Below are 19,483 nucleotides of genomic sequence, written 5' to 3' on the forward strand. Positions count from 1 at the left end.
GGACTGTAGGAGGAAGCCAGAGTACCCGGAGAGAACCCACCATGCACAGAGAGAGCATGCAAACTCCTGCTAACCCAGGACCTTCTTGCTGCAAGACAACAGTGCTACCAACTGCGCCACTCTGCATTTAATATTTATTTATTTAATTTCAGTTTTGTTCTCTGTTCAGATCTTTTCCCACATGTCTATGGTGTCTGCTGCAGTATAAACTACAGTCAGCACTTCTTATAGCTTTCTTTCAACAATGGCTTTCACCCTGCCGCTAAGGTCAGATATGTAGAGTGCATGACTAATAGTGACAGGTACTTCACCTGAGCAATGAATCTGCAGTTCCTCTAGAGTTACCAAGAACCTATGTTTCTCGGTCATCATGGGGCTGTTTGTTGTCTAATCTAACAGCTCTTACTAAACGGTCGCCTTCTGAAGGAAACTGGTTGCACTGCATGTTATTTAGGGGCATTAGAGTAAGTTACAAATGCACACCACACTTTTTCCATTTTTATTTGTTCCAAATTTTGAAATGATGTACCCTTTTACTTCCAATTCACCACTACACGAAGTGCTCAATAAAACCCACTGAGGTGTATGGTTGTAAAATGACAACCAGTGGAAGAGTTATGGGGTGTGTAGTGTTGACAGACTCTGTACATGAGCTGGGATATGCAGACCCTCAGTCATCAACATGCAATGTTTATGTGAAGGTGGTAGAGCATGTAAAGAGTGAGTCAGCGGCACAGCAGGCCGGGTCTGGGAGAATCTGGAAGGCTGAGTAGGAATCAAACATCAAAGGAAGGAGCACATCGGGACAGAAGGGCCTGTGGACTGTAATTAATTGCTTAACGTGCTACTGCTAGAGCTAAAGACAGCCTGAGAAAGCATACAAACAGTGAGAAAAGAGGGAGAAGGTGACAGAGGAGCAAAATAATCTGTCTTTTACAAGTCAGAGCAGACTCTTAGGATGGCTCTTCATTTTCTTTGATTTAATGAACAGGAAGCATGTTGAGACAGACCCTCTCTCTCTGAAGTGACACACCTCCCCTGATTCATCTCAGTTCACTTCACTCATTCATATGAGAAGCAGTTCAAGCCTCCTGGCTTTCTCTCTGTTCTTTTAAATCCTGATCTAAAGGTTTCTATTATACATCCAGCTCGAAAATATATCACACTGAGTTCCTGAGAACAAGATGAGATTTTAGCTAGATTTCTTGGGAAAAAACTTTTATGTTTATGTTTATACACAAAAACATATCACATAACTTAACTATGTTTGAAAGAGTCAACAGTCACTGAACACACACTCAAATAAATTTTTAAAAAAATAAATAAATCAAGGTTAGGTAATTTTATTTACCCACCTTATTCATAGCCCCCATGAGGGTTTGCATGATTTATGGGCGCGACTTCCGCCGCAAACCGGAACCGCCATTTGTTTACATGTTAGCAACTCGCTAACCGGCTTTCCACAGTGGTTTTAGGCTATAAAATATGTGGGAACACCAGCTATCACAGCTTAAATGTGGCAATATTGTTTTACCGTTACCTACAGCTATTGCGGGGAGGGATGGTGACTTGAAGAAGTAACCCGCACTAGCATATGTAGCTACTTCGCTGACTCAGTTGCTTTGGATGCAGATGAGACTTTTTTCGGTTGGCTTTTTGTCCACACAATGAAATGAGCATGCATAAAGCATTTTGGGTTCTCTCTTCAAGTTTGGAATTTTTAACCAAATTATTATTATTATTATCCATCCATCCATTTTCTGTTCACCCTTGTCCCTAATGGGGTCGGAAGGGTTGCTGGTGCCTATCTCCAGCTACGTTCTGGGTGAGAGGCGGGGTACACCCTGGATAGGTCGCCAGTCTGTCGCAGGGCAACACAAAGACATACAGGACAAACAACCATTCACACACACACACTCACCCCTAGGGAGAATTTAGATAGACCAATTAACCTAACAGTCATGTTTTTGGACTGTGGAAGGAAGCCGGAGTACCCGGAGAGAACCCACGCATCCACAGGGAGAACATGCAAACTCCATGCAGAAAGACCCCAGGCCGGGAATCGAACCCAGGACCTTCTTGCTGCAAGGCAACAGTGCTACCAACTGTGCCACTGTGCAGCCCGTATTATTATTATTATTATTATTATTATTATTATTATTATTATTATTATTATAATTATTATTATTTTAAATTCAAACAAAAAATAAAATTCACATCACATCAAGCTAATATTATGTAGTTCTGGTGCTTTACACTGTCGGCGTAAAACGGCAGCTCTGACCAGCTTCTCTGTTTTTCTTTTTTATTACTGTCTATTCTTCAGAGAAACGAGCTGCTAGCAGTGCTGCTAACTCACGTTACAAAACTTAACTCTCTTTTCCTGTCGCTGCCCATGATTAAACTCATAATTACGATCCTCTGTACTGAGCAGCTCTCTGATAGCAGATGGCGTGTCCGTAAACAAGTTTTGCTAAATATTGTATTATAGCCGAAAAAAGAGAACTAACTTCTACCATGAATATAGACTTGCAAAAAACCCTACAAATTACAGTGAAATACTGCTACGTCCGGTAGCCGTAAGCAGGGGCGCCACCAGGAAACTTGGGCCCAATGACAAAAAATTAAATTGGGCACCCCCATGCAGCTGCTGTTACAATTTTTGAGTCTATCTGACCTATCAAAAGCGTCACAATTTTAAAGGCTTGCAACTGCCTTGCTTTCTTTGGTTCAATACTGATAACTAGCACAATATTTACTGCTCATGAATTTTACATGCAACAGTCCACATACAATATGCAAGAAGATTGCTTATTTTTTTCTATTAGTTTTAGATTACTGAAATGTCTCTCCCCACAAGCAACAGTCATAGGCAACATGCAAAATATACATGAAGCAATCCAGACTTCTGAAAAAAATGCTATGTAGTTGCATTTTATTCAAGCTGCAGTATATAGCTTTAATAAAAAATATGTTTTCTTCATATTTGTTAACACTGTCACCATGTCGTGCCAATTTGTTATGAGACAGATAATCTGTGAAAACACTCAATCTCCTCCACCTGCTCCCTGAACTACTATTTTTTTTTATTTATATTTTTATTCAAAAAAAAGTACAATGTAAGGTACATAAAAATACGGTAACATGAATTAAATTTGCTTTATCTTTTAACAACCCGACCCCACCCACCCACATTCAACAGAAGAGAAAGAAAGAAAAAAAAAAAAAAAAAAATGACGGGGAGCATTACGTGTCGACAATACAACAATTTGTCATCATCAATTATATATATATATATTCATACATACATATATATACATACATACAAACATATACATACACATCTTAGGGCTCTATAGGCTTATGGAGGTGATTCTATATTTTTAAGATTTTTAAAGTATTCCATCATAGGGTCCCACACCCTGTGAAATTGTCTTGTTGAGCCTCTAATAAAGTATTTAATTTTTTCTAATTTCAAGAGAGACATTAAATCAGTGAGCCAAACCGAGACTTTAGGTGGTTCAGAGGATTTCCAGAGTAAGACTATAAGTCTACGGGCTACCAAGGAAGCAAAGGCGAACGCATTCATTTGATCAGTAGATAGCATGTGCTCCTCAAACAATACTCCAAAGATGGCCAATCCTGCAAACGGTTTGATTTTGGTATTAAATGCTTCATTCAATGTTTTACAGATGGATGACCAAAATTCGGTTAATTTCGGGCAATTCCAAAACATATGGGTCATATTTGCTGGGGCAGAATGGCACCGCTCACATCTGTCATCAATGTCCTTATAAATTCTTGAGAGTTTAGATTTGGTATAGTAAGTTCTATGGAGGATTTTTAACTGTATAAGGCTAAGCCGTGCACAGGACGATGTTCCATTGATTCTTTCCAGAGCACGTTCCCAGAAATGTTCAGAAATAACAGAACCAAGTTCTTCAGACCATGCAATTCTAAGCTCATCTAATGTTGTTTCCTGAAGAGATGTTATTATATTTGAGATGTTTGCAATGTGCCTCCTGAGATACAAAGGGTTACGCAAAATCCTCTCAAGCCCCGAGTCTGCTGGAGAGGCAGGAAATACTGGACTTTGACTTTGAATAAAATGACGGACCTGGAAATATCTAAAAAGATCAGTTTTTTGTAATTGGAATTTGGCCGAAAGGTCAGTGAAGTTGGCAAAAACACCGTCTATATAAAAATGGTCACAAGTTTCCAAACCATTCCTCCTCCATAAAGCGAAGGTGTGATCCATCCTGGCAGCCGGGAAAAGGTGATTATTACAAATAGGGCTATATAAAGAAAATTCTTTTAAATTAAAGTGTTGTCTGAATTGTATCCATATCCTAAGAGAGGAGGATACTACAGGATTATGGGTGAATTTAGAGGGTGAAAGTGGTAATCCAGTAGTAACCAAAGCAGAAAGAGAGGAAGAGGTGCAGGAGTTTGCTTCAATCCTACACCAATCCAGCTGCGGGCTTTGATACCAATATATAATTTTTTGGATATTAGATGCCCAGTAATAGTTTCTCATATTAGGTAAAGCCAGACCGCCTTTATCTCTGGGCCTTTCTAGAAACTCTCTGCGAACTCTAGCATTTTTATTTGCCCAGAGAAAAGAGGAGAACAATTTATTTAAAGACTGGAAAAAAGACTTAGGCAAAAACTGAACTACTATTACTGGCTAGAGTAATGCAACGTTCTGGCCAAAACAACCAATCAGAACTAGTAGGACAGTCTTAGCGCTGTCAATCAACCTCATTCACTCACTGTTAAATGTGCTAATGGTGGATGTGTGGGAGAATGATGAGGAGGTGACACAGTAAGACCCAGGATGAAGTGAAAACAGGTTCAAAAGTCACTAGGCAAACCTAATCTGAACAGCAAAAGCAGGCAAACAAAACAGAGGATCTCATGACCAGCAGGGAGCACAGGTGCGGCTAAATACAAATGAGAATCAAGAAATGAAGCAACGAAAAGTAAGATCATGACAGTCAAGCTATCAAAAACAGGTACATGTCATAGAATCTGCTTCAAGAACTGACTTAAAAGCACTAAACGAGATGAGTTCAGTCAATCTGAAAGTTTCTTGTAACAAGTTCCATGAAGATGCAACAGAGTGAATTAAAGCCTTCTTGCCCAATTCAGTCGGCGCAAAGTTTCAGAAAGAAGCAGCAAATCATGTGAGAGAAAAATATGAGACAATATTTCTCAGTGAAATGGCAGTACTGGTTAATCTAAAAAGCTTAACTTGTTGACATTATGTAACAGAGATCAATGGCATTATTTATTTTGACCTAGAAGCCTCTCTTCCACGGAGGGTTATCTAGTAACGTGTAGTAGTGTGTTACTCCCGCTTGTACTGTGGTCAACAATGTAAAGTCGCAAACACGAGTGAAAAGATGAGTGAGGAGAGTCAGATTGTTGTGCTTAGCTGCAAATTTTGCTTTAAAAGACAATTTGATGGAAGTTTGGGTAAAACCAAGCTAGTATGTACATACTCCAAGGCTCTAGCCTGTAGTTAACATTTCTTAATTAAAGTTTGAAACAACAATCTTTTAAGCCTACCTGAATACGAAAACCTGGAGAACTGATCATCTTGAGACAATGTTTGGTTTGTGACAATAAAACATTTTCTTCAACATTATTTTTTAAACTGATGAAGTTAAGCAAAGTGATTGATTGTGATTAATTACAGCTATAATTTTTTGTCATTTATCAATTGGTTAGAAATTTTTAAAAATAAGAATAAAATCAGAAATTGAGTTTAAGAGCCATGGTGTTTCACTAAAACTAGCTTATAAATGCTTAATAAGGTGATTCATATGATTTCAAAAAGCTATCTAAATTATATTACTGACGCTGTCTCTCGTTTCAGTGAACAAGATGTAAAAAAGTCAGAAACTTTAGGCGCCCTAGTTCCTAAATTCTTTACGGAAGAGTCAGCAAACACCTACTACAGTTTTGACTAATCACATAGATTGCATCCCTCCTTTAGCCATTTTTCTCCCAGGTCGGGTGGAAAATTGAGATCAGAGGTGTTTTGTAAACAGGATACAAATGCAAAAAGAACAATTGCATGTGCATGTTGCAGGCACACTAAAAACACACTTAGTAATTTTTAAGTAACAATAATCCCTCTACCTCAAGTTTTTCTACAGAAAGAAGCTGACAAGATGACATATTCAGACGTCTCTAAGGTGTTTATCTAACAAATATATTTAGTTACAACATCTAGAGCCACTGTCAAAAAAGAAAGTACACCACGTTAATTTCAGGTCTTCCTATTTAACATTGTCGAAAACCACCCGAGACTGAATGTCCTTACCTTATTATCTTATAAAGATCCTCCCAAAGCCTCATCTTTACAGATGTACCTCATTATTTGTCAAACAGTGTTTTTAAGAAACAAATATTTTCATCAGTACGTCAACAGTTACATAAAGCAGAAGAACTGTTTGAGCAACGTTCAGATCTTTTTCCTTTACAGACCTGAAATCAGACCAAACAGTTCCAGTTTGAGATTAGCTATTATAAAACAAATTAGTTTTAATTGCCAAATTAAAGAAAGAGATATTTTTTCATAATATTGTTCAAATTCAGACTTTTAAATGAGCAAAAATTTGCAGTTTGGAAAAGTCCAGATTGTGATGTCATAGGTTGGGAAGCTGCCGATGAAAGATAATTCACATCTTCTAAGTTGAATAGAGGCACACCTTATAAAGAGGTTGGCTGAAGACAGTAAAAATGTATCATGATTCAAAGTGAAATTAGTCCTGTACCTGCATAGTTTGAAAGGCCACTTTAAACCAATACCTTTTTGATTGTGTGATAAGACAGTCTTGATCAAGTCTTCCAGTTCTGTGTAGAATCTCACATTTGTTTAACCAAGGTAACATCAGATGGCTGCTTCTGCTATTTCTGAGTTTTTTCATTGTATCTTAAATACTTACATTTAATAACTTAGAACATTTTGATAAAAACAGGAAGACTCTTACCACTGCCATGTGTGCTGTTGTCCTTATCCCAAGCTTCCACTATCAAAGTGTAATCTTGCTGAAAGAGAAAGAGGGGAGAGCAAAGGTTATCACAGTGCACACTAATGCAAAAAATGTATGCATGAATGGTCTTACTGCCACTTCGGGATGTCCATTGTAAGATACAGACATTTACATGGTGAATGGACTAAACCTATATAGAACGTTACACTAAAACCACAGTCAGCAATATGCACAACTTAACACATCGATTGGTAGGCAACTTGGCAGTTAGTGCCTTATCCAGGGCTCAACCACAAGTGACAGGAGGAATCAAACAGACAACCTTCCAATCACTCTATACCCTTCCGGGGCACAGTCATCCATGCCTTACTTGACATGCCTTAAGCACAGAAATTTTAGAAACTCTTAAATCTTCTCATGAATATTTTCATACACACATTCTATTGTAGGAATAATGGTGGGAAAAAATCTGCTGTTCCCACACTGCTGTCACTCATTAGCTTCCCTGTGCTCGGGGCTAGTTAACTAGTGCTGCTACATAGCTAAAGACACAGCAAACATTCACCTGGAAACCAGCAACTGGTTTTCAAATGTTGCCTTGCATAATGAATCTTAAAAATCATTTTCATTTGAGGTAATAACTCAGGGTACTATCAGCCAAATATTGATCAAGGTTAGACATGTTCATTTCTTTTTTTTTTCTCCTGGTCACAGAAGCTATGATTTTTCCTTTACTTATCTTCAGTAGTGAGGGGTTCTTTTATTGGACAAGAGTGCTATAATAGTAATAATACCCCTTGTAATTTTGGCAAGTGTCAAGAAGAAGGTCATTTTTGAAAGAAAGTCTTAAGAAGTCCTGTTTGTATTTTACTAGAAGCAGTGAAGGGACAGCAAGTATGCAGAAGAAGCTGCTCCAAGCAGAGGAGACTTTTCAGCAAACTGGAAAAATAGCTAATAAGGTCTGGGACTTTACAATTATGGGCTACTTCAAATTGGTAAAAATATTGATGTGAACGTCTATGGTTAATCACTGATGACACAGTTATTTTTTAAATCTATTTTTTAAGTATTATATAAATAGATGCTGTCTACTGTTTATCTTCTGTCAAGAAGCCCAGCATGGCTGCACTCAATGCCCTACTTTCCAGAGGAGATGTAATCCATCAACAACTCAAACTCCAGATTGATTCAGGTGCAGGGCTTTTTTTCTTTCCCCTTTATTTTCATCAGCATCTGCAAGCAAATTGGAGATGGACCTTGCTTTCTGTCGGCTGCATGAGTTCCTGGGTAACAGGACTCAAGCAACTGTGAGTTCCTGTGACCCAAATCTGGTGCAGAGCGACTGAAGACTGCAGGAGAAGAAACAAAGTTGAGCTGCTTGATGTTAGAGACATAGACCTAAATAAAAACCAGAAATGTTACATGCACATAGATTAGTGGTTGGGAAATGTCCATATGTTGAATAGAATCCTCAACCAAATATGCTTTCATGATGTTGGCACTTGTTGCCTCATCAAGCAGGCTGAAGAGCTGAACATATTTGTACATAGAAAGATTAGGGGGAGAATGGCTCAAACCAACAGGTGTCAGATTTTGATTAGAGCCACTCTGAAATATTTTTATTTTCAGAAGAAACATATTGGTGAATGCACTATACACAGGTAGGGCAATCACACTCTGTGTTGTGGAGGCTATAGCTCAGTGAAAGAGACACAAATGTACCAATTCCCACTCTTAGTGAGGTGCTCAAAGAAACAGAGGAAGCACCCAATGGAAGAGGCTATTTAAAAGGAAACTTTTGCTCTATGACATGTGCAGTCACTGCAGTTCATTCAGACTGCAAGAGAGTGGGACAGAGCATGCCCCAAGATAACTGGAGGGCTGACAACAATTTGAATCCTCAACCAAATATGCTTTCATATTTCATATAAAATATCAGACATGAGTCGTTTGACATAAGGTCAGCTAGTGACGGTTGCCATTTAGATTTGCTACTAAACACAGAGCTGTAATTTGTAAGCAATCATAACTCTGAAAATGTGTACATGATCATGATTTATATGCCATATGTTGTCACAGAGCCCAGGTCTAAAACCGATGCAGCTGCCACACAGCTTCTCTGCAGTTTGAACTGCTTGTCACATTTCAAGGTGTGTCTAAGTGTGTGTTTTTGAGCACCATGATGGACTGAGGAACAAAGATTCAAGTCCATACTACCCACAATGCAATGGCTTTAAGAGTGAACAAAGACAGAGACGAGATCAGGCATGCTTGGAGAAACCTAACACCTCACAACTAATCTTCAAAAGTCTGAGGGATTTAAGTTTTCATTAGACAGGAAGAAACCAACACACTTCTCACTGCCTTCACCTGTTTATTGAATAAATTACTGCTTTAAACTGAGCAGGATGAGCAAACCTCAACACACAGTTCTCTAGAGACCAACTGTATAGTCTGGAGCTGCTTACATGCAGGAAGTTGGTTTATCACATGTTAATAGGTTATTGCCTCAGTGGAACTTCTCCAACAGCAGAGAACTTAAAAGGACAGCGGTCTGATGAAAATCATTTAGACAAGCTGATTCACGGCCTTGGGATGTAGCTACCTTTACATGTGCCTCTGCATTAGAACATCTTAATCAAGCATTAGTTACTATCTGGACTAGAATGTGACTGCATGCTGAGGCAGTTAGTCTGCCGTTTGGGTCAGGTGTGTTGGGCCAGGGACAGATCTAAAGGTTGCAGCCTTCATGGTCTGGAGTGTCACTCCATGGACATCCACTGACCAGGCACAGTTTTACTGTCTTCTAAGAAGACTTACACAAATGTCTTCTTATGCTTTTTTTCTTTAGTCTGATTCTAAGAATAAGAGCAGGAATGTCATCAATAGGAAAAAGAATGGATGACCTGTCATCTTTCAACTATCTCAGTTCAATGTTTGGACAACAAATCACACAGGTTTGATTAAATTGAGTTTGCAAAGTCAGTCATCACATCTATGTCACGTACAATTAAAAGTCATAGATCAAGTGTAGCAATACTTGATCTATGTGTTGCTAACATATGCAACATACTGTATGTTAGCATTTACAGCAACTGTTTTGGATTTTAAAGATTACAATTAAACTTTTTAAAGAAATTCCTGACCTCTTTGAAGGGTTTCAAGGGTCCTGACCAGTAATGAGAAAAACATTGATGTTACAACATGTTTAGTATCTTTTAAAATCTCTAAAATATAGAAGAAACCACAAGTATTTTTAGCCTTTGAGTCTTAAGTATAGGTATATATGAAACCTAGTCTATGTGAAACATTCCAATTGAAAAGTACAGCTTGGAGGCACAATAACATTTCAGCTGCCATGCACTACAACTTTACTCGTCAACAATACATTTAAGTTATTGCGTGGACTATCCTGTTGCACAATGCTGTGCCATCCTTCATTAGTGTGAAACCAAGATATTGAAAAGGTGAGGGGATATCTGGCTGTTTTGGATGTATACAATTCTCCCAAGCAGCACTGAGATCCTTGTTTCTTAAAAGAATACATTGTTAAACTTCCAACATGTCTGGCTTATGAAATCTTCAATCATCTAACCAAAAACAACAACACTAAACAAGATATTGCCAAGATGGATTGTAACTACCAAGAAATAAAAGTCATGTTTTTACAAGTTAGAACTTGGGAAAATATGGTAATTTAATCAGTTTTGTGAAATGAATTCATGCTGTCCTAATACCATATAGACCTAGTCTGAACATACAAAACCTGAAAAATGCAGTGCGTCACTTTTAATTACTAAGAGATGGCTACTAGGTATTGGTTTAATAAAATATTTTCTTTTGATGTAAAATAATCAGAAGATGGACACAGATAACATGTGTCCATCCACATGTTCTCTGGTAAAGCATTTACTTTCACTACAGTACCTGGCAATAACAGCAAAAACGAAAGGAAGAATGAGAAAATGGTGGTTAAGGCAGTGCTGCCTTCCAAATAACTGTGGCTTGTGTTGCATCTTTACTCCTTTAACATGTCTAAACTGATGTTTAAGACCAACAGAGTCAGGACAAAGTGAGACAAATACGAATCAAGAAAATCTCATAACAGCTGTGGCTTATGAAGAAAGTCATAATTGGAACATGAGAAGAAGGTTACATGGAAACTCTAAAAATCTAAGCTTTGGAAACCTTTTTAAAATTTCAGCTTCTCAAATACTGATAAGTAAAAATAAGCACACAAGAAAGTAAAAAAATGCTAACAATAATGAGAGAAAATCCATTTGCACGAACTCACGGCTACATCTGTCAGACACGTATACGCTGTCATTACCATATGATTTTATTTAATCAGCAACATAGAATCATGACGTAGATCGTCATACACTTTGTTATTAACAGCTGGATGGTCAGGATGGTGGTAACTAGTCAGACCATCATCAAGCAACAGGGAGGCGAGTTTTACACGGGCGTGTTTTGTAGTTGACTGCAGCTTTAGCTTTAACTGCTTTAAATACACTTTGAAACCATGACAATGCATGTACATGTATATCTATCTAGTTATCACTGGACTTCTTAATGCACATGCACAGGCATGCATACTCACTGCATGTATGCTATTCTGATAGCGTATGATGATCTGATAGAACACTGTAACAACATTATACATTTTATTTTTTCACGGTAGTTGACAGAGCTCTTTTTTTTTTTACTATAATTTTTGCATGTACTGCTGGGCTTATTACTAGATTCCAACTAAAATTAGACCTACCTTACTTGATTAATAATTACATAAAGTGGTAAACTCTTGATTTAATTGAAGAGGGGAGGTCTGTGGGTTGTGAGGGAAATTGCTCTAGGATCACGGGTCCAATGTTTTGGGGTAGTCTACGCTCATTAAAAGCTGTTTGTTATGTTAAATGTTATATTATGGATGTTCTGCCCTCCATCGTTTTTTTGAGTGCTTTGGGGCCATGGCGAAAGAGTTATATGGGTGGGTACAGATTTCCAGTATGGTTGTCACTGTGTATATGGTGCATCTTTGAATCATTGCATTATTTCTCATTGACTACTCTATATTTAATCAATAACTACACTAATCAACTTGAATTAGAAAGACAGGATAAACAGAATGGTGAGCTATCGGGGAAAATATCTGTGACTTAGGCAGAGTGAAACTCATTGTTAAGACAAAGAGCTGAATTCCTAATTCATAAAACCAAAAGGAATTATTATTTTAATGGCTCTAGACCAAGCCATTTGCAAGCCTTCAGACTGAAACAGAATGAGAAATATTCTAACATTATGGCCATTCAACACCTACCGGTACCCTTACTCCCTGTGAAATTAATTCGCCATTCAAAACGTATTACTCTTCCCTTTACTCCTTAGAAGTAGTGTTGAATCCTGAAAAATGTGAGCAGTTTTTTCTGAATCTTCAGCTCCCTACTCTTGCTGATCAAGATTCAGAAAAACTTAGTGCCTCCATTATGTTACAAGTGTTGAAAAAAACCTTTGCCTCTATGAGGAAAGGCAAATCCCCAGGTTGGGACGGTGTCCCTCCAGAGTTATACCTCGCCTTCTGGGATAAACTCGGCCCACCATGATTAATGCGGTAACTGACAAAGGTTCATTCAATCCACGTACCAATGCCGCAATAATCACATTGCTTCTCAAACCTAATAAGGACCCAGCACAATACAGTAACTATAGACCCTTGTCCCTCTTAAATGGGAATATCAAACTCTATGCGAAAGTACTTGCAACGCGACTTAAAAGTTATTTATCTAGACTGATAATGATCAGACCGGATTTATAAGAGGCAGATTGGCATCTGAAAATCTACGGCGCTATTCATTATTCACATAGCAAAGACAACTGATTCCCCATGCTCTGTCTTGTCTCTCGAAGCCGAAAAACCATTTGACAGACTGGAGTGGCCTTATCTCTAGACAATTTCAAACTAGGTCCACAATTTTTCCAAATAGTAAAGGTTCTTTATGCTAAGCCATTTGCGATGGTGTATACTGGTAATACTTGTTCGTCTCTATTCCCCATACTAAGGGGCACATGCCAGGACTATCCCCTCGCCCCATTACTTCTTACCCTCTCCCTTGAACCTCTGGCCCAGAAAATTAGACAACACCCCTCAGTTCTGTCTATCTCAGTCAAGGGCATTGAGCATTGCATACTTTTATATGCAGACATTATTTTACTCTATACACAGGGTTCTCTTTAACACATTTACTATCCATCTTTGATCTGTTTGGCTCACTATTTGGTTATAAAATTAACTGGAGCAAGTCGTCATTGTTGCATCTAAATTTAGTCGCAAGAACACTCTCCTTGCCATCTGGCATCCCAGTGGTGAGCCATTTTAGATACCTCGGGATTGACATTTCTCCCTTCATATTTCATATAGCTTCACACAACTTCCAGAGTCAATTTAATCTTATTGATAAAGATCTACAAATGAAATCATCATTTTGAGATCTTGGGGAATGGGGTTGAGGGTTGGGGGGCAGGCGGGTTACATAAATCTTTCTATTTCTATGTCTTCCTATTTCTATGTCTTCCTATTGTAATTATGCTGTATTGTACATGTTTTTGTGGATGTAAAAGCACTGAAATAAAAACAGTTGATCGCAAAAACATAATTACATTAATGTCATGATAATAACCTCATGGTGAAGACTTAAAAGGATCCAGGACTAGTTGAACATGTTAGCCTAAATACGTTGCAATTTTCCTATTACCTAAAAATTGCTGTTTTTGATATGCCAAAACTCATAATTACTCTGTCCTCTTCCTCTGTTTGGTCCTCCTTCTCATCATCACCTCTTCTGATTTCTACATTCTGATTGGTTTCAAGGAGCTCTGGTTCAATTTGAAAAGACTTAATAAAGTTACTCATCATTGTTTTGGCTGGAGGAGCCAGGCAGTTGGATCATTACACGTCCTTTACCCAGAATGCATTGCAGCGTGAACAACATGGCAACATTCCTGTGAAAATATTTTATTAAAATTTATAAAAACTAAATAACCTACAGTATTTATTGTTTTGTTTTTACATCTAAGATAAATATTTCCCAAATAAGGTCAATTTTTATAACTAATTGTACAGTATGTCCCTTTAACCAGCTAGCTAATGGTCACAAACCAATAAATGACACTGTCTGGGATCAATTCACCTACAGGAGCCATTTCACTCTGGAGGACAAAGCTAGACTAAACCTCAGCTATGAAGCTTACAGCAGCACCAGAGATCCAACAAGTTTTCATCTGTTTGAAATAAGAGGAAGGAAAAAAGCAGGTGCAACTTGACAACTTGCACCTGTTAGTCTATTACCATGAATAAAACATGTTGCTCCTGGCAGAGAGGAGATCGGATGGTTAATTTAGCACGTTATTAACAAAACAGGCCCACCGTCTAATCTAATCAGGTTTTTATACCGTGCTGTATAAAAACAGATGCTGAAATGACCCAATTCACTTTTCTCACACCAAACCTGTAAAAAGCTCCAGGTCACGCTTAGTGACAGAAGAATTATGTGAATTAGTCTTTTACAGTGAGACCAACGTGTGTGTGAGGACCTGTAGTTTCTGGATTATTAGACCCTAGCACAACTGTTTGTTCCTGAGCCAGCGGGTCTAATCACAAAGCCACAGTATGTATAGAGATAAAATCATTGTACAGCAGTTTTATTACCATCTCATTAAATCATCTGTACTCGGATCCTGCAAGACTGTACCGCATCACAGTGCCAGGGAATACAGAACAAGGACCTGGAGCATATACACCCACCTGTCAGAAACACACCAGATGTCTAAATCTACTATTTATCTTGTTGTACAACTACAACTATTGGGTAGCCAACTTCACAACTGACAGAAGTGATCAGCAGAGTAAGAGAGCCAAATTCAGAGAACAGTTCACTGAGGTGCTGCCAACAAATGCCAAGACTGAGCTGAACTGACATGACCACATGTATATAGGCATGATATCAGTTTCTTTCAGTTTTTTTTAAAGCAGCAAGATTGTAAAATCACAACAAAAACTTTACAAAAATATGAAATAACTGCTAATGCAGGATCACTATTTAAAAGAGAAACCCTTAACTGGGCTTACGTTGCACTAGAGCTGGCAGCTTTAGGAAGTCACGAGTGGCAAAGAATAATAAGAGCATGGTGAAAGACATGGAAGAGACAGTCTTGAGGTGTGTGGTTAGTGTGATAGATGGATCCAAGTTAGAAGTAAACAGGCATAAGGGAGCCTTCTTCTGGAGATTTATGTCGCTGCCTTACGGAATGTATGTGTTTCACGCATAAGACAGACAGGACTCCATCTTCTGTTTAGGCAGCTTTATTTGCCCCACCCTTCACATACTTTTTGGAATTGTTCTCTCTGGATCAGCCAGGCATGGATGCACAGATCAAGAGTTACACAGCTTAATCTATGCTACAGATGCTACTTCTGCTAATAGTGACGTAGTACAAAGATCAGATTCTGTAAAACTTCTGCGCCTGAACAAAATAACTAGACATAATGTTTTAAACAATAAAATTCCATAGGCAAATAAAGTATATAAAATTGTCAGGATCTGTGTTTTCTGTGTTCATTTAGAGTGTTTTGTGTCCTTGAGTCTCTTCGTTGTCCTGTCCTCCCCTTGATTGTTCCCAGGTGTGTCTCGTTCTGTGATTACCCTCCCGTGTATTTAACTCCACCTGTGTTCCTTGTTCCTCGTCGGGTCCTCGTCAATTTTTCGTCAATGTCCAGTCTAGTCGTCCTCAGTGTTTCCGTGAGCCTGCTACTCGTTGTTTGGACTGTGCTTCACCATTAAATCATCATAATTCATCATACCTGGGTCCGCTGCCTCTGCCTCACCACTCTCACCACCCGCACCTCATGACAGAAGGACCCGACCAGACCGAAAGGTGAGGCTGCTATGATGGACCCAGCTGGAGTGAGGTTACCGCCTAAAGGGCAGAGCGGCCCGTGGCGGAGGTCCGGCAGGGAGGACAGGGAGCTGGCGGAGGCTCTCGCCGACCTGCAGCGGGAGCTTTTCCGGGGAACAAGGCTGGTGTTAGCACCCCCCGGATATGGCCCCCGTCGATACCTCCGTCCGGGAAGCCAGCGACCTGAGCCGCCGGCGGAGCCGGCCCCTCGTCGCTTTCCGGAGCCGCCACCTCCGCTGTCTGCCCGGAGACAGCGACGTGAGCCGCCGGCAGACCCGGCCCCTCGTCGATTTCCGGAGCCGCCACCTCCACGGTCAGCCCGGAGACAGCGACGTGAGCCGCCGGTGGACCCGGCCCCTCGTCGCCTTCCGGATCCGTCACCTCCGCTGTCAGCCCGGAGACGGCGACGTGAGCCGCCGGCAGACCCGGCCCCTCGTCGCCTTCCGGATCCGTCACCTCCGCTGTCAGCCCGGAGACAGCGACGTGAGCCGCCGGTGGACCCGGCCCCTCGTCGCCTTCCGGAGCTGTCACCTCCGCTGCCGGTTCCCAGGCTCCGCTCTGGCTCGCCCCCGCAGCCGTTTCCAAGGCTTCGCTGCGGCACGCCCCCGCAGCCGTTTCCAAGGCTTCGCTGCGGCACGCCCCCGCAGCCGGTTCCAAGGCTTCGCTGCGGCTCGCCCCCGCTGCCGGTTCCAAGGCTTCGCTGCGGCTCGCCCCCGCAGCCGGTTCCAAGGCTTCGCTGCGGCTCGCCCCCGCAGCCGGTTCCCGGGCTCCGCTCCGGCTCGCCCCCGCAGCCGGCCCCGAGGCTCCGCTCCGGCTCACCTCCAGCCGGCGCACCTGAGGCCGAATCAGCCGGCGTTCCAGCCGGCGCACCTTCCGAGACTCCCAGTGTTCCTTCCGAGACCCAGACTCCCAGTGTTCCTTCCGAGACCCAGACCCCCAGCGTTCCTTCCGAGACTCCCTGCGTTCCGACCCTGACCCTCTGTGTTCCTCCAGAGACTCCCTGCGTTCCGACTCTGACCCTCTGCGTTCCTTCCGAGACTCCCTGCGTTCCGACCCTGACCCTCTGTGTTCCTCCAGAGACTCCCTGCGTTCCGACTCTGACCCTCTGCGTTCCTCCTGAGACCCTGACCCTCTGTGTTCCTCCTGAGACCCAGACCCTCTGTGTTCCTCCTGAGACCCTGACTCCTGAGACCCCGACTCCCTGTGTTCCTCCAGAGACTCCCTGCATTCCGACTCTGACCCTCTGTGTTCCTCCTGAGACCCCGACTCCCTGTGTTCCTCCAGAGACTCCCTGCGTTCCTACCGAGACCCTGACCCTCTGCGTTCCACCCGAGACCCTGACCCTCTGCGTTCCATCCGAGACCGAGACCCCCAGTGTTCCGTCCAAGACCGAGACCCCCAGTGTTCCATCCGAGACCGAGACCCCCAGTGTTCCGACCGAGACCCCCTGTGCTCCGACCGAGACCCCCTGTGCTCCGACCGAGACCCCATGTTCTCCACCAGAGACCCTGCCTCGGGGGGCTCGTCGTCGCCGTCTGTGGGCGGCCCCCAGGGCTCATCATCACCACCTCCAGGGCCGCGGACGGCCGCTGGACCGCCTCCTGGGGTCCCGCCTCCGTGGTTCCCGCCTCCAGCGCCGCGGACGGCCGCCGGACCGCCTCCGTGGTTCCCGCCTCCAGCGCCGCGGACGGCCGCCGGACCGCCTCCGTGGTTCCCGCCTCTGTGGTTCCCGCCTCCAGCGCCGCGGACGGCCGCCGGACCGCCTCTGTGGTTCCCGCCTCCAGCGCCGCGGTCGACCGCCGGACCACCTCCGTGGTTCCCGCCGCCGCGGACGACCGCCAGACCACCTCCGTGGTTCCCGCCTCCTTTGCCTCCGCCCACCCTGTGGGTAGTTTTTTGTTGTTTTTGGACTCTTGGCCCTCCCTGTGTTTCCGCCCACAACGGTGGGTTGTTTTGTGTTATTTTGGACTCTGGCCCGCCGTCCGGCGCCCCTCCACCCACCCTTGTTGTGTTTTTGTTTTGTGGGCGTCTGGTAGTCGCCCTTGAGGGGGGGGTACTCTCAGGATCTGTGTTTTCTGTGTTCATTTAGAGTGTTTTGTGTCCTTGAGTCTCTTCGTTGTCCTGTCCTCCCCTTGATTGTTCCCAGGTGTGTCTCGTTCTGTGATTACCCTCCCGTGTATTTAACTCCACCTGTGTTCCTTGTTCCTCGTCGGGTCCTCGTCAATTTTTCGTCAATGTCCAGTCTAGTCGTCCTCAGTGTTTCCGTGAGCCTGCTACTCGTTGTTTGGACTGTGCTTCACCATTAAATCATCATAATTCATCATACCTGGGTCCGCTGCCTCTGCCTCACCACTCTCACCACCCGCACCTCATGACAAAAATAAATTAATAAAATGGCATTTTATCCATAACTTTAAAAAAATAGTAATAATCTAAATAAAATACTTCCAGGGTGCAACATACTGTATGTCTACAGTCTTGGAGACGTACATCAGCATCACTTAAATGTTTGTTAAAACACAATAAAAGCATGGCTAAGGACGACCCCCAGACCTTCCAAGTGGAACTGCTCTGATCCACTAAAACTCTATAGAAGAAAAACAACCGTTAAGTTATATTTATGACTCCCGCTAAGGTAAATGTACAGCTACATGTACTTTCTTACTGTGTTCACGATTATTTATTACATTCTCATGTTACCACTGCACTGAAATCTAACAGTGCAACTCATTAAGCAACACAGAATTACTTTAAACATTATTGTTGATCGTGTTATGCGAGAATACACTCAAAAGAATTTGTTCAGAGTGGAGTTCCCATGAACAAATTCTTCATAGATCACTATATTGTAGAATACCTTTTTAGTTTTTATGTTTTTGCTTGCAAGTAACAGAAATGTAAGACATTTGAAACTTTGACAGATGACACACACAGACTATAAAACCTAACTAGATGGATTCTAGTGATTTATTGACCAACACATAAAGCAGCTGCAAGTACCAGATTCTGCCTACTGCTCTCTAAAGACATTACGGTATTGTAATGGCCCTCAAAAATATTTCCTTATGTAGCCATTCTTGATACTCTCCATTTCTCTCTGTTTCTGTTATGGTGTCCAACTTCTCCACCTTTGTCTTCCTAACTTGTCTCTAAAACTCAATATCTCAGGATAAAGGCTGTGGAAAAAAGTCATTGTTCCTCTTTAAGGTCACATCAGTTGCATAGTCCCACAGGTAAACTGATATTCATGCCGTGGGGAAACCCCAAAAACATTTCTTCAACATTATTCAACCTGATAAAATGCAGGGAAAAATAATGTCATTTGGTAAGTGAAAGTTACATTGAAAAGTTAGCAAGTCTTTTCTAATTGAAAGCAGTGTGCATGAAGAATAGAGTATTCTGCATATCGTGGGACTCCATTAATACTTTTGATTGCAGAGTCTCTTATTAATCAATCGCAATTTAATTAAAACTATATATTGGGATACGGAGGAGGCGCAGGGGTAAAACGTATGACTCATCCATGG

General features: G+C 41.7%; 1 protein-coding gene across 4 annotated transcripts in view; it reads right to left on the minus strand.

Moving 5' to 3' along the window:
- Positions 1-19,483, minus strand: part of LOC116709637 (protein jagged-2-like) — an 81,620-nt gene that overhangs the window by 49,283 nt on the left and 12,854 nt on the right. For all 4 annotated transcript variants that reach the window (XM_032548283.1, XM_032548282.1, XM_032548281.1 and 1 more), the window contains exon 3: positions 7,002-7,059. In XM_032548283.1, the coding sequence (XP_032404174.1) occupies positions 7,002-7,059 (58 nt within the window). The remainder of the gene's footprint in view (positions 1-7,001; positions 7,060-19,483) is intronic.

This window comes from Xiphophorus hellerii, chromosome 19, assembly GCF_003331165.1.
Source record: "Xiphophorus hellerii strain 12219 chromosome 19, Xiphophorus_hellerii-4.1, whole genome shotgun sequence".
In the NCBI taxonomy this organism is placed as follows: domain Eukaryota; kingdom Metazoa; phylum Chordata; class Actinopteri; order Cyprinodontiformes; family Poeciliidae; genus Xiphophorus; species Xiphophorus hellerii.